General features: G+C 39.1%; 1 protein-coding gene across 1 annotated transcript in view; it reads right to left on the reverse strand.

Moving 5' to 3' along the window:
* Positions 1–10,305, reverse strand: part of adgrd2 (adhesion G protein-coupled receptor D2) — a 77,228-nt gene extending 66,923 nt beyond the window's left edge. The window contains exons 1-4 of the mRNA XM_061817517.1: positions 10,209–10,305; positions 9,979–10,036; positions 9,452–9,691; positions 8,734–9,357 (exon numbers count right to left, since the gene is read on the reverse strand). Of these exons, the coding sequence (XP_061673501.1) occupies positions 8,734–9,357; positions 9,452–9,691; positions 9,979–10,036; positions 10,209–10,253 (967 nt within the window). The 5' untranslated portion in view covers positions 10,254–10,305. The remainder of the gene's footprint in view (positions 1–8,733; positions 9,358–9,451; positions 9,692–9,978; positions 10,037–10,208) is intronic.
* Between the last annotated feature and the right edge of the window lie 6,086 nt (positions 10,306–16,391).

The raw sequence follows: 16,391 nt of genomic DNA on the forward strand, positions 1-16,391 counted from the left end.
CATGAGCAGGATTTATCTAAGGACTGTCAGATTGTCAAGCATGGATTACTTTGCAATTAGCCTGTTTAAAATACAACAATTGTTAACAAAGAAATAATTTGATTTTCACTTTTGTTCAGGAATGATGTCATATTCTACATGAAATCATACTTCTCTGAAAACCTCAAATAAACTAAAAGTGGTTCATAGATTCTTTATAGGTGGGTTGCAGACAGCTGTGAAATCATTCCAGTGAGTCATTAGTTTATGATGGTCCTGATATACTGTACGGCTTAATGTTTTTCATTTGATTGTTTTATATCGACAGCTTTTCAACTGTTTACGAACAATTACATACATTTTTTGTAGAAAAACAACCTCTAGTTACATACTGCCCATTTATTTTCATCAAACTATATTATTAATAGTATGTAGATTATGTATTGAATTGTAGCATCTTTTAGATTTAAGACAACAAACAGGTAATGGTGGCATAATCACATCACAATAGTTCTCCAAGCATGCATTTGCTTAGCATTAGTTCTTCGCTGCATTCTTTAAGAATGTACATTAAAGTAAGTGCGATATCAAGGCACAACACCTCAACACACATGATCACAGTACAGGGATAATTGTTGCCAGTTAGGGACATGGTAACCATAGTAATAAGGAGGGTGGTGGATATTCACATTTTTTCTTGGCCTGATTCCTGCATCCAAGCCAATCTGTTTTTTATGCCACAATCAATCAATGAAAAGAAACAAATTAAAGGGAGAAATAATACCTCAATCAGCATTTCCCCATGTTATGTAGAAAAAGTCCTCTTCATTGTTATAGACATGATCCCTTTTCCCCTCCTAAGTTTGTTGACGAACAATAACTACAATCATATTAATTTATTGTTTTGTTTCTTTTTAATAATGGGGTTTCACTTATTTATATATTACACATTTAGTTTAACCATAAACTGACAAAAAAAAACAGTGTACGAGCAGAACTGCATCGCTGGCTACGGATCCCATGTACAGTAGAATATATTACTTGTCTTTCATTTGGAAAATAATATCGTCACAGCCATGTTTCAGAAAGGTAATCTACAAGTAGGCTACACGTACATGGAAAATTTCATAGTAAAGGTCTTTCCTATAAAGAAGAGATCAACACCAATATGGCACGTGAAATTTTGTGGACATATTTTAAAGTCAATATGAGATTAAATTTTATGCTCTTTATCAATCAACTTGAAGGAGTCATGTTAATATTACATTTTCTAACAGGGTACTCTGAAAAGCAACATGTATGCAGAGTGTAGTTAAGTTTAAAAAAAACCCTACAATAATTTTGGTGTTATTCTTACATAAAAATGTGGGTAGCAATTTAGTAATGCTAGTAAAATCTGGATTCAGGGGTGACAAGATTTAACAATCAATGATTTTAATGACAAATGCATTTAAAAAAAAATAAATTTGCTTTTTTTCACACATTTAATTGGCCATAAGGAAATCATTTACAGCCGCTGAGAGAAATTAAATTAATGATTGCAATATCTTTCAAAGGCTGCTTCTAAGGCCAAAATCTATTTTTAATTAGGATTTTGCATCATTTGTTTCATAGTCTGAATTTATTTCTAGTCAAATCATTATGTTTTATTGCCTTATTGCATCCCATTGCATAAAGGAGTCTATGGTGGAGCAAATCACGTGATCAAGCAGCCAATCAGAGTCCAGAAGCCCATGTCTTGTAGCCGGTAATACTGGACCATGCCTGGAAACTATGTCCAAGTCCTAATTACAAGCTTTATTACACAGATCCCTTTGTAGCTGCATAGGGAACATGAAGTGCAGTAACTTTGTCATGCAAAGACCTGAATCATAGCCCAGCCTTGAACATTTATAGTTATGCAGTGGGTTTTCTTCCGACACTCCGGTTTCCTGCCACATCCCAAAACATGCATGGTAGGTTAATTGAAGACTCAAAATTTCCTGTAGGTGTGAATGTGTGAGTGGTTTATTATTTGTGCCTAGCAATTGCCTGCCAGCCATTTCAGGGTATACCCCATCTCCTTCCCGAAGATAGCTTGGATAGCGCCAGCATTCTCAAGACCCTTGTAAAGATAAGCGGCTCAGAAAGTGGATAGATGGACAGTATGTTTATGAGGTAAACTAAAGAACAGCACCAGCAAAATCAGTGTGTTATTGTACACATGAAAATTATGTTTTGTGTTAAATTCATGATGCTAAAGATGACTAAGAATATATTACTCCATTATAGTATTCCTTTAGAGCAGGGGTCTCAAACTCAATTTATGTTGGCGCCACTGGATTCAGAATCTGGTTAAGCCTGGGCCGCAGAGGCACATGCACGCATGTGCAATTTGAATAAGAAATTTTAAAAAAATTCCAATCTTCTCAAACATAATACTCATTTTTTGAGACAAAATTTGACAAACAAGAACACTAGTATAAATGAGTTGTGTGCAAGACTACTAATAAAACCCTCCATGCCAACACTGCTGGTAATTTCATTCAATGAAAAATGTTTTTCTGCTTGTATCGATGTCACGCCCCCGAGACCCATATACCCTACAGTGATTGGTAGGCTTGTCAGCTCCGCACACAACAAAGTGAAATTGCCATTCATAAAAAAAAAAAAAAAAAAAAAAAACTCAAGGGCCACACTCACATTAAATTTCATATTAAGGTGAGGGCCACAAAATATCGTCTCATGGGCCGCAAATGGCCCCTGGGCGGCCACTTTGAGACCACCGGTTTAAAGTATTCCTTTGGCAGGTACGTTACACGTGTAATTCCAAAGAACATATTATTACACACAACTGACTTTGTAGACAGTTCACACATTTTGTTGCAGACATGACACTTGCTGTAGCCTAACACCTTTTCCAATGCAATGTAGACTTTCCATCGATCTGATCAAGATCATCTATTTTTTTTAAATTTTGGTAGCATCTGAAATTTTCCTAAACACCAACCAGTCAACTGATCAATGATCAGCTAACTAAGACATTACAACAGACACAATTTCATTTACCCTGGGATCGTTCCGCATAGCCGTCATGTACGTTTAATTCCAAAACCTATTTTTCTTTTACCCCTGTCGCGTGTCTTGCACAAATTCAAACCTGGATTGACTAAAAATAATTCAGCAACATTTTAGCAAAATACAGAACGGGCAGAAGACGTCAACACCTTGATTTGCTCATGCTACAGGATGACTTGTTGCCTGATGCATTATTAAGTACATGTCTTTGTGGAATTATATTGGCATGACTGTAGTTACCCAAGCATGCTTTATAAGTTTAAGATAATGGACTTTTCATTCTTCCTTGAACATTGGGAGTGACATTTTGTAATTCATGTATCAATAGCTCTAAATTGAAAACAAAGAAATCTGTTACATTTGGAAGGCATTTATTGCAATTCATGTAAATTTATCCATATATATATATTTATATATATATATATATATATATATATATATATATATATAATATATATGTGTGTGTGTGTGTGTGTGTATGCACAGGTTTTTGTTTCAAATACAGTGGGTAACTGGGTAACTGTTACAAGTAGAACTAAACACAATTTTCTGGGTACAGAACAGCCTGACATATTAGACAGAGAATGAGATAATAAAATTTCAAGTAAAATTGGTTTGTTTGTTTTCGCACTTACATAACATTGGGTACAACACATGTATATGGTCAAAACATTGTGATAAGGCCTAAGAAAAACAATGTTATTTCCGGTAACATAGACTAAGAAAACTAGGGTCGGTAGGTAGGGATTTTTTTTTATGTTGGATTTTCTTTTTATATTGACTACTTTTGAGGAGGACTACGGATTGGTGAGACATAGGATGCTATTGTTGCCTAGAACTTGGAAATGAATTGATTTTAGTCTGAAAATGGTGAATGGCATCCACATTGGCACCAGCTTCAAGGACAGTATGCAGTTGGTGTTGTTTTTTCTTTGCTGGAGTAAAGTCAGTTTCACCAATTAGATGATACTCCACATGATTTAAAGGTGTTGGCAGCTTCCAGTATTATTTCTCTTGTGTGACAGTATTTGAGTCCTGTATCCTGATGTTGGCTTCAACCCAAAACAGCAGTGCTGCAACGTGAACAAGCTTCTCCCAGGCCACCCTTGCAGTTGCAATGTCCAGCAAGAATCTTCCCACTCGATTTAGCAATCGCGCAAGGCCGAAGGGGCTTTCTCGTAATGCTTGGGAATGGAGAACCTGTAAAGACAATATTGGAGCTTTTAACATACATGCATGTATACAGTGAAGAAAACAAGTATTTGAACATCCTACGATATTGCAAGTTCTTCCACTTAGAAATCATGGAAGGGTCTGAAATTTTCATTGTTGGTGCATGTCCACTGTGAGAGAGATAATCTAAAAAGAAAAATCCAGAAATCACAATGTATGATGTTTTAATGATTTATTTGTGGGATACAGCTGCAAATACGTATTTGAACACCTGTCTATAAGCTAGAATCCTGACCCTCAAAGACATGTTAGTCTGCCTTCAAAAGTACACCTCCACTCCATGTCTTCTCCGGAATCAGATGCACCTGTGTGAGGTCGTTAGCTGCATAAATACACCTGTCCACCCCATACAATCAATAAAACTCAAACTTGTAACATGGCCAAGACCAAAGAGCTGGCCAAAGACACCAGAGACAAAATTGTAGAACCCCACACTGCTGGAAAGGGCTGTGGAGAAATTGCAAAGCAGCCTGGTGAAAAAAGGTCCAGTGTTGGAGTAATCATTAGAAAACGGAAGAAGCTAAACATGATGGTTAATCTAAATCGGAGTGGAGCGTCATTCAGGATATCACCTCGTGGGGTCTCAATGATCCTTAGAAAGGTGAGGAATCAGCCCAGAACTACACGGCAGGAATTGGTCAATGAGCTGAAAAGAGCTGGGACCACTATTTCCAAGGTGACGAGTGGTAATACACTAAGACGTCATGGTTTGAAACCATGCATGGGACGGAAGGTTCCCCGCTTAAACTAGCACATGTCATGACCTGTCTTAAGTTTTCCAATGTTCATTTGGATGATACAGAGGAGTCATGGGAGAAAGTTTTGTGGTCATATGAGACCAAAATGGAACTTTTTAGTCATAATTCCACTAGCTGTGTTCGGAGGAAGATGAATGATGAGTTTCATCCCAAGAACACCATCCCTACTATTAAGCATGGGGTGGTAGCATCATCCTTCAGGGGTGTTTTTCTACACATGGGACAGGACGACTGAACTGTATTAAGGAGAGGATGAACGCGGCCATGAATTGTGAGATTTGGGGGAACACCCTCTTTCCCTCAGTCAGAGGATTAAAGATGGGTCGTGGCTGGGTCTTTCAACAATGACAATGACCCGAAGCGCACAGCCAAGAAAACTAGAGAGTGGGTGCGTAAGAAGCATATCAACATTCTGGCGTGGTCTAGCCAGTCTCCAGACCTAAACCCAATAGAAAATCTTTGGAGGGAGCTGAAACGCTGTGTTTCTCAACGACAGCCCAGAAACCTGTCTGATCAAGAGAAGATCTGTGTAGAGGAGTGGGCCAAAATCCCTTCAGCAGTGTGTGCAAACCTTGTGAACAACTACAAGAAACGTTTGACCTCTGTAATTACAAACAAAGGCTAATGTACCAAATATTTAACATTGGTTTTCTCAGGTGTTCAAATACTTATTTGCAGCTGTGTCACAAATAAATCATTAAAAAAAATCATATATTGTGATTTCTGGTGTTTTCTTTTTAGATGATCTCTTTCACAGTGGACATGCACCTCCGGTGAAAATTTCACACCCCTCTAAGTGTGAGAACTTGTAATATAACAGGGTGTTCAAATACTTATTTTCTTCACTGTACATATATTAAGTATCATGCAGATTTAATTGATATTACTGAATATTTTAGCCTATCATTATTGAAGCAAATGAAAACTTCACAACAGAATGTAGGCTAAAGAAATTTACATTTTATTGAAAAACATTTGTCTATTTCAAATATTAGGATTTTAAAAATATATGTCATACAAAGAGACTGATACATAACAAAAATAAATGAATTATACTCGTTCCTGCATGGCGTTACTTAACTGTCAAATTAGAAGTTGCAACTGATCATTAAATTACTCCTGGCCTCACAAACATTACATACATTTATATTTACATGAATTAAATCATTGGATTTGCTGAAAAGCTGTCGTGGGGACGTCTACACTGAACTCAGAAAAGTCACAGTGTAATGAAATATATATCATATGAGATGTAAACACTGACCTTTCCACTGACTAGGTAGTATCCATTTCTGACAACAGCTCCCACATTGCGAACGCAGCCACACACAAACTGATTGTATGCATCCATGCTCATCAGCTTTCAGGTCATCCATGGTATAAACACTTGGAGTGAAGATAAAATAAATATAATAATAATACATAAATAGATGATATGATAATAAGTTACAGCAGGATAGTATGTCACATCTGTTTTCCATTCCTGTTTTGGTAACTCGTAGGGGTAAACTCCATCAACCAGAGCAAGTTTCTCCTTGTAACAATTCCTTTCGACAGCTAGCAGGGTATCAACATGTCTACACTTGGCAGAAGGGCCTGCCATGCCTTGCTAGATAAGGGAGCTCAAATTCCAAACGAAGAAACAGAGACAAAACTATATAAAAACCGATTGATTACACCAGCACGCACTCGAATTTCTTAGGGGTTTGTCTTCCAATATGGTGGACAATTAATGCGCGTGCTAAGCAGTGACGTCAGCCGCAGCCCTCTCTAAGTTTCTTGACAGTCATTTGGTCATCAAATTCACTTTAATTTGCATTAGTGTAATGTTAATGTTATGGTTTTATGTGAATATTTGACTCAGCAATTGCTACTTTTTAAAATTTATTTACAATGTATTCATTTCATTGAGGTAGATTTATGCACGCATTATTTCTATCTGACCTGGTTTTTACCTCACCGGACTGAGTTTCTAATTTATGTCAAGCAGTCTTTGAATGCTCTCTCGGGGTCATTGGCATTTTACTCTTGCATCTGTTAGTTTGACGCCGTACAGACATTCTGAAACAGTGACCAAAAAACACTTGCCAATACTTTGGTGATAGTCACTAAACGTTAGACAAGTATAAATAGTAAATAAATTATTTAAATGGATGTATTCCAACATATTGTGATCGGATCAATAGACAGTTTACTGTATATAAAAATACAAAAATTCTGAGAAAGTTCAGTTTGGCTTAATTAAGTGGTTGTCATTTACTATATCTACTGTATTTAGATATTTGGAAGTTCACTTGTTGATCTCACTCAAAGCACATTTAGTGAGGGATTATTTACTGTCACATACATTTTACTGTTTATCTTAATTTGTCATATTTTTATAATTCTCAAGTAATTGAAAAATAAATTCTCTTGTAGGATATCGTTTGCATGGTTTTACGTCCCATATACAGTACTGACAACAACAATATTAAAATGATTGTCATTTATACTCAGACTGGAAAAATAGGATACTGAAACTGAAAAGATGCACTGGTCTATAACGGTGAACTGTGAACGGGTACAGACGCTCTGTATAACCTCAACATAATGTGGAGCACTCTTAACTGCTCTAAATGCTAGAGGACTCTGCATCTTGCACAACTGTGACTCTTATCAGGAATCGTCCCTATTAACTGAATGTCTATTGTTGTCCGTTCTTGTTACTTTGATTGTTCTTCTTCTCAGTACTCAACATCAATGCTCTACCAGGGTGGCACTGACTCTCAGAGACAAATTCCCTGTGTGTTGTTATATACTTGGCCACTAAATCTGATTATGATTCTGATATTGACCAACTGGTCTTTTTCAATTTACTTTTCCCAGTAACACATCACTGATGGTCACAGCAGTGGTGCAGTAAATGTACATTTAGCTGGAGGACCAATGAAGAGAAACACATCTGGTCTGGTCAGCTATTAATGTATCCAATGTATGCCCAGACTGAACACTGAAGACGTGCATGCGCTGTGCTTTCAGAAACAACTGTTTCTAGACTTCTGTTAAAGGGCTAAAAAAAAACACGTTTTCATGTGTTGATATTTGTTGTGGTGGCACGGTGGACTGCTGGTTAAAGCATCTGCCTCACAGTTCTGAGTAGTGGGGTTCAAATCCCAGCCCCTCTTGTGTGGACTTTGCCTTTTCCCCCCATGCATGTGTGGGTTTTCTTTGTGCACTCCTGTTTACTCACACATCCCAAAAACATGCTTGGTAGGTTAATTAATGACTCTAAATTGCCCGTGGGTGTGAATGTACGTGAGTGTAAATGGTTATGCGTGTGCACCGCCTCCTGCCCGAAGATTGCGGGAATGGGCTCCAGCACTCCCCCGACCCTTGTGATGAAAAGCAGCTCAGAAAATGGATGGATATTTGTTGTTGTAATTCATTTAGACAATCATCATCAAAACTTCTCAGTGAGTGCATTTAGTGTTAATCTGCATATTCCCAATTTCACTGGTCACATGATAATCACAGTACCAACAAAGAAACAGCTAACCATTTAAAGGTTCACATCAATGGGAAATGTAGTTCTGAATCCACGTAGATGTCAACTCAGAGGCTTCAAGCAAGTAATACACCACGATATGTGACTATTAGGGGAAAAAATAGTCAGTTCATGAAAATACATCAAGCCATGCCATGCTTGTACAGATAAATGTGGCCATACCTGGGCAAAAAAGAAGGGCCTCAACCTCCTTAATGCCTGGGTGATTGATCAGATGGTCAAGGTTCCAGCTGAAAAGCATGACCTGATTTACGGTCGAACACCCATTCAAAGCATGGATGTGTCGAGTTTCCATGGAAATATTCCAAACATTTAAATCAGTGATGTTTCCAAAAAAGGGTTCTGTGAAATTCCCTCCAAATGAGTCCTGGTCTTGACCCAGAATCAGTATCCCATCAGCATGGATATCTCTAGAAGTGTCTGAACCTGATCCCATGTCTTTCCTTTCCCCATCCACATAGATGGCCCAGTGACTGCTGCTCCATGTGACACAGATATGATGCCATCCACCATCATTAGGGAAATATGCTTTATATGGAAGGTGTTTCCCATGGACAATGAGTGCCAGCAGGATCCGTCCCTGCATGTCACCTTGACCTCGTAGTAGGAATTCATTGGTAAAGACACGAGCAGCATAAGAGAAAATAGTGGAGACTTCATTCCATTCTGGGTCCCATTGAATACGAACACACACAGTGATTGATGACAGAGCAGGGAAGGGCCTGTTGATGCGAGCAAATCCTTCTCTGGATGTTTTGGGGAAGTTGAGAGCTGAGAACCGCAAATCTAAAAAAGGACACAGGAACAAATATTCCATTTTAAAGATTTTGTAAATTCTCAGCAGGTACACCGATGGTACTGTGCCACTAAGATCACTCACACTGCTTCGACAGGGGCAAGGGCTTGGATGCCGGTTTGGACGGATTGTTGATCCAAACATGTGACTGGTGTCCGGCAAGACGTAGTACCTCCAAAGCCCCTTCACGGACTTCCAATTGGTCCAAGGAGACTAGTGAGCTGAACTGACTTCTACAGAAGCTCTCAGCCCTGGAAAGGTCTAGCGATTCATTGACCAGCATGAAAGCCCACTGAGAGAATAAGTGAACCAATCTGGACTGTCCTGTGGAATCAGATTTCTGTCTTATATATATATATATATAAATAAATAAATAAACATAGATAGATAGATAGATAGATAGATAGATAGATAGATAGATAGATAGATAGATAGATAGATAGATAGATAGATAGATAGATAGATAGATAGATAGATAGATAGATATAGATAGATAGATAGATAGATAGATAGATAGATAGATAGATAGATAGATAGATTATACTTATCAAAATCAATTAGAGGACTAGAGTTTAGATTGAATAATTGATAAAATTGATAAAGTGATTTACCATGTGAATTGGCCACTCTGTCAATCCCAACATGTGTGGGCTCGCTATCACACACAACCTACAAGAAAAAGTCAAGTTGAAATCATACTTGTACTCTATGATTTGCAATTACTAATCATTGATGAAATTCTGACATCTCACTCCTTCAAAATAATTAAGTACTGACATTATATTAGCATACAATGCTTTAGGAGAAGAAGAATATTTGGATAGAATGAGAAGCCCATTACCACAACAGAAAACAGTATTAATCCAGCATGCAAGGCTCCAGTCATCTCTATAACAATCTAATGTCCAGTTAAAACAAAACCTTGCCCAACTTGCTCCTTATTCACCAGTCTTGATGCAAAAAGAAACAACTATACGCAATGTTCATTTCCTGACAAGACAGAAGCAGACCAGAGTTGCAACAGATTTCGAAAATCAGGTTATACTGTAGACAAGACTTGAATCTGAGTTTGTCAGCAAAAACAGCTGGATATCACTCCCTAAGAAATCTGGAAACAAAATCCACGTGTAGGACATCTGAAGGTAAATCCATCCAGACTCGTCATCAAGTACCTCTGCCTCTACGTCCAACATATCCAGTAGAGGTCTCAAGACTGGCAGACAATCAGCAATCTCAGTGTTTGTGTGAGAGAGACATCTATTCTACCTTTTCTCTTTTCCCTTCTTCCTCCTCCTTCCAGACACCAGTCCCCTCCTTCTCTCGCACACTGAAACCATCCAGCTTTGTCATGCAAATGAGGTTTGTTTTTTTTTGGGGGGGGGGTCAAAGAACCCTTCTTACGCAAGCAGTTTCAAGTATTTGGCAAAAGAGTTCATCAAGAGCATCAGGGGAGTGGACATTTTTACCACATAGCTCTTATTTATTACTTCTACAGGACTAAGTTAATCAAAACATTTGGCTTATAGCTGTCCTTTATAGACGGTAGAAGAGTCATAGTTAAAAAAAAAAGCTTTCAATTACTGAGGGGTTAATCAATACTTCAGAAAAGAAATGCATGACTGACAAACAGGCGCCCTCACAATCACTCCTAGGGGCAATTTAGTGTGTTCAATTAATGTTGCATGTTTTTAGGATGTGGGAGGAAACCGGAGTACCCGGAGAAAACCCATGCAGGCACGGGGAATACATGCAAACCCACACAGGCGGGGCTGGGAACGAACCCGGGTACTCAGAATTGTGAGTCAAAGCTTTACCAGCTGGACCACCGTGCCGCCACAAACTCCATTTATTCCATTTTTTTTTCAAAAAGTAAAAGTTGTATCTAGTTCACCGCAAGCAAAGCGAAAGACAAAAGAATTACCAAATCCAATATTTCACAAAATTCTCTAATCTTTCAAGTGACTAACAAAAAATGATCTGAAGTGTAATGTTGGCCTTCTGAAAAGAGTATTGATTAAGCTTGTTAGCTTGGCAACACATCAGCACGATGGAGGTTGAGACTGGGCAGCGGAATAGCAGTGTCGGGCAATCGTCCACAAAGCCAAGTCTCCGTGAACCACAGAGCCGGAGAACATAGTCTTGTGTCAGAAGCGTTAGATGATGTCCCCGCTTACGCAGCTGGACTTGTGTACCGGAGCACGAGGCTTTGAAGAGCGCGTCGACGAGTAACTCTGGAAAAAGCTTCAGAGAATTGGCAAGAGTTGTTGAAAAAAAGTCAGAAGAAAAGTCAGAAGAAGGCTCTCTGATGGTTAGCAAGTCCTCTCTTGTGTACTAGAGTCCTGAGAAGCCCATGAAACACAAAAACACAAACAGTAACCGAGAGTATTTCGTAGATTTCCATACTGGGTACGTGTTAGGTAGAGAGGTTAAATGGCGGCGCGTAGTGGTGTATGGGTATTTCAGCAAAAAATGTGACGTCAGTGAAAACAACCCTTTATAATTCCTATTTATGTAAAAATGTGCACACCATTTATTCAAAAAATAAAAAATACATCAATTGAAAGCAACTTAAATGTGTATCATTTGACACACTCTTAAATTCTCTAAATTAAGAAGACTGCATATTTCACAACTGTGACTCTGATAAGGAATATCCATCCATCCATTTTCTTTTGTCACTTAATCTCACGAGGATTGCGGAGAATGCTAGAGCCTATCCCAGCTGTCAACGGGCAGGAGGCAGGGTATATGGAGACAACCAGCTGCACTCACAATCACACCTTGGGGCAACTTAGAGTGTCAACTTAATGTTGCGTGTTTTTAGGATGTGGGAGGAAACCGGAGTGCCACGCAGGCACGGGGAGAACATGCAAACTCCACACAGGCGGGGCCGGGATCGAACCCGGGTCTTCTGAACTGTGAGGCCAACGCTTTACCAGCTGAGTCACCGTGCCGCCTCTTAAAAGGAATGGTTCTTATTAATTGAACATCTATTGTTCTCTGTTCTTATTGGTTTGTTGTTCTTTCTTTGTTTTAAATGTCGTACAAGGACGTCACCAACTGCCAGAGACAAATTCTTTGTGTGTTATTACATACTTGGCCATTAAAGCTGATTCTTATTTACTTTTTTGGTCGCGCTGTAATTCATGGACTCAAGAAGGAAAGAGGAAGTGTTACGCCAAGGTCACCCTCGATGATACGACTGGGTAATTCTCCAGCAGCATCTCCATTTCTTCTATTATGTGTGGCCTTTTTGCTTTGTAATGCTAGTCACTCCTTTGGCAAGACTAGTTCAAGTTCAAGTAACTTTATTGTCAGATGTGTGATACATACATCCGAATCCGAATCAGAATCAGAATCAACTTTAATAGCCAACTGTGTAAAAACACACAAGGAATTTTTCTCCGGCATTTGCTGCTGCCCTGGTACGACATTCAAAACAAAGAACGAGGAACAACGTAGCAACAAGAACAAGATGTAAAATCTTCTTCATTTAGAATAAGTAAGAGATAAGTGTGTTAACGTCCCACATTGGGTTAAAGGTCAAGTGTCATCCCTATAAACATTTAAAAATAGATATTGTAATTTAAAATACATATAACATTCACTTCAATGTCTTTATGAAAAAATAAATATGAGCGGAGAGCACGTCATCCATGCGCAAAGTTGCGGAAGTGTCATTCGACAACATCCAAGTGATCACCATATTGGCTGCATCCCCTGTCCGTGACGTCATTTAAAACACCCGGTGGACCCTACTATGGGAGACGAACACACCGCTTCTCACAGCTCTTTTCGAAGAAGAGAACATCACACAACCGAGTGAAGTTACCAGGGCAATATTACCTATTGTTTCGAGCCATATTCAGATGATATGTGATCACGGCCAAACTGCCTCCCCATCCGATCTACTTCCGCGGCGGAGATGAGCCATTGAGGCCCGGCGCCGCGACCAGCCACCCCAGCCGACAAGGCTGCAGAACCCTGGAAAATACAGAAGAATAAAGATGATGAGCCAGACAATGAAGTTATGCGAAAAACTAGTGGAGGTTTGACTCAGGACAGAAGTAAGTATCTGTGAGAAACAGTACGGTTTAATGACTTTGTAGAAAGAGTACCACAGAAGTACTATTTGCCTTGAGGATGCTCGTGAAAAAGTACAGAGAAGGTCAGAAGGACTTACATTATATCTTTGTAGACGTAGACAAAGTTTTAATTTATATAAATGTGTAACATAAGACATTAAATATATCGAAATGACTATACAATGTGATTGTTTTTTTTACTTTTCATCCGTACCTAATAATGCGCTCTCTTGACTTTTTGAAAATATTTTGGGAAAAAATTTCACATTATTTTCAAGAAACAATGGTAATTAGCAGAATAATAATACAGTGCTTAAAGTGCGATTTGTGCCTTTAGGGTCCAGAGCACTGGTGCTCAATGCGTCGATCGCGATCGACCCAGTCTTGGTCGATCGTGTGGCGGGTGTCACAACCCATCAAAACGGAGGGAGGACCCAAATGCAGGAGTCGGGAGACGCAGAGATAATTCGGGAAAAACGTTTATTGTTACAGGGTCGGGGATCGGGCAGGCAGTCAGGTGCAGCAGCGGTAGTCATGAGGTCGGGCATAGAGAGCATGTCAGCGGGCAGGCAGGAGTCAGTACACTGGAGATCGATCAAGGAAGGCAGAAGTGTCAAAGGAGTAAGGCTTACGGGGTCGGTCGGAGGATAGCCGGTCAGTACACATGGGTTGTCGATCAGAGATATGAGAGTGCTGGAACCAGGCATGACTTGCAACGATCTGCCGCCGGACCAGTTGTCCCCATGGTCCTATATACACCGGGGCCAATCAGCCAGGATGAGGCGCAGGTGTGCGCCTCCCAATCAGCGCGGCTGTGCGGGCTCCCGCACAGCCAGGGCTGGACCAGCAGGACAATGACAACGGCGTGTCCCCCACCCCCTCCCAAAAAAAGCCAATGTTCCTTCTAAATTGTGCACGTGCGCAATTGTGCACTGCTGTTGCAGTCTTTTCCCAGATATTCTGCATTGCACGCAAAAAAAAAAAAAAAATCCAATGCAAATTGAAAGTATAAGATACAGCTATTCAGTTTGTGGCATTTTGCAATGTGATTCAATGAGTCAGGGATGACTGGTTGTTACATCAAATGAAACAATTCACATACGTACTCTAAAAATTAAAAGAAGCCACTGGTTTCTTTAAGGCAGCACACAGAACTTTCCCGAACAACAACTGCTGCTCTGCCACACTTTCTTTTTCCTAGTTTACCTACGATATGTGAGTTGTTCAACTGTATTTTCAATTTGACAGCACCCCTGCATATTTCTGTGTAACTTCATATTATAACTTATATTAATGACAGGTGCATGTTTTAATGAATTATTTCAATGTCTAAGGAGAGCAAATAAATATGTAACGATCATTAAAAGAAATAAATACTTTATAATATCATTACAGCCTGGACTGAGGCAAGAACTACTATCAGTATTCCATTTTGTATCCACTTCAAGTTCAAGAAACTCAAAAGTGCCCCCATTTCGAAAACTCTTTTCTCGCTCATTCAAGCACAGGCATATCCCTCAACTTCATACACCTCACACTTGGAGTAAAACACATTCTCCTTCAGAGCCAAGAATTTCACACAATACAGACACGTTTTACTTCATTGCTTTTTTTTCAGACTCATAGTGATTCAAAGTGAGGGGAACTAGTGAAAAGTTACAGCAGGTGTACAGAAAAAAGAAAAAAAAATCACCAATCTAACTGCACTGACCTCATTCAACTAATGTAGTATGAAGTAGGTCTCTTGCAGACACAAAACTTAAAGGCAGGCATTCAAAAAGTATTAGGAGTAGTTGAATATTAAAACGTGAAACTTTTTAAATGTAAAAAGACAAGTGTTTTGTTATTTTTACATTTTAAATTGTGTGATTGTAAGTAATATACATTTTACAAAAATCATTGTAGATTAAAATGGTAAAACGCATCTTCTGCCAACACTGAGGCAGTTTACAATTTATACCGCAACTAAAATGGTGGGTCAACTCAAATCCAAATTGTCAGCTAACATTAGCGTTTGTACAGAATATTCATATACATGTTTTGTATCAAGGCAGCATGTGTTCACCACTGCTGAAGACACTCTGTAGAACATTCAAGAAGACTACCTGAAAAGCCCAATATAGGCATACAAATTTTCCTCTACAAGAATTGTTTTTGAGTTTATACCGTATTTGTTCTTCACAGTTTAGCCCAAAATTGATAACTCGCTAACACGTTTTAACTACCTGGAGCGACAGACATTCATGTGTACATTTTCCCGAGGTTTCCAAAAATATAGCTCTTTTGTAAAAGTGCAACTTTTACCCCAGTGCAAATAAAATCATTTCATTCAAAGTTGATGGGTTTGATAGTAATAACGCTTGGTGTGTGTATGGTGTTTTTAAACACTTCAATGTGTAGCACCTGAAAATAATTTGTTTTGTTATACTTATCTCTTCTAATATTATCACGTTATTATTATTATGTTCTCTGTGTGGGGGAGCTTGGCAGAGGTTTGCATGTTTTGCCTGCCAGCAGGAGGCGGTGGGGTATCTCCTGATGCAGTTGACTGAAAGAGAAGAAAAAAGTTAGTGCTTGCAAAGAAGCTATCGGAGTAGCGAGGAAGACAGTATATAGACTCGTGAGCTGTTGTGTTCTTCAAGGTTTCCTGCTGTGAATGCAATAAATGAACATTTTTCATACACCATCTGGGGCGTCTGAAGTGAGTGGTGTTGTAGCGCCGGAGAAAAGGAGTCAGAGGCGGAGTGCCGGACACAGGAACAAATCTTGTTTTATTGGCAGACATCAAACCACTACTCCCATAATGGCGGGAACTCACTGAACTCTGACTCTGAACTCTGAAGAGCAACAACAAAAACAGTGCGTGCGGAAACCCGCAACCTAACTCGAGGTGAATTATGTAAACACCACAGTGTAACAATTTTAGGGGACTCATCTGG

Source organism: Syngnathoides biaculeatus, chromosome 4 (assembly GCF_019802595.1).
Source record: "Syngnathoides biaculeatus isolate LvHL_M chromosome 4, ASM1980259v1, whole genome shotgun sequence".
In the NCBI taxonomy this organism is placed as follows: Eukaryota; Metazoa; Chordata; class Actinopteri; order Syngnathiformes; family Syngnathidae; genus Syngnathoides; species Syngnathoides biaculeatus.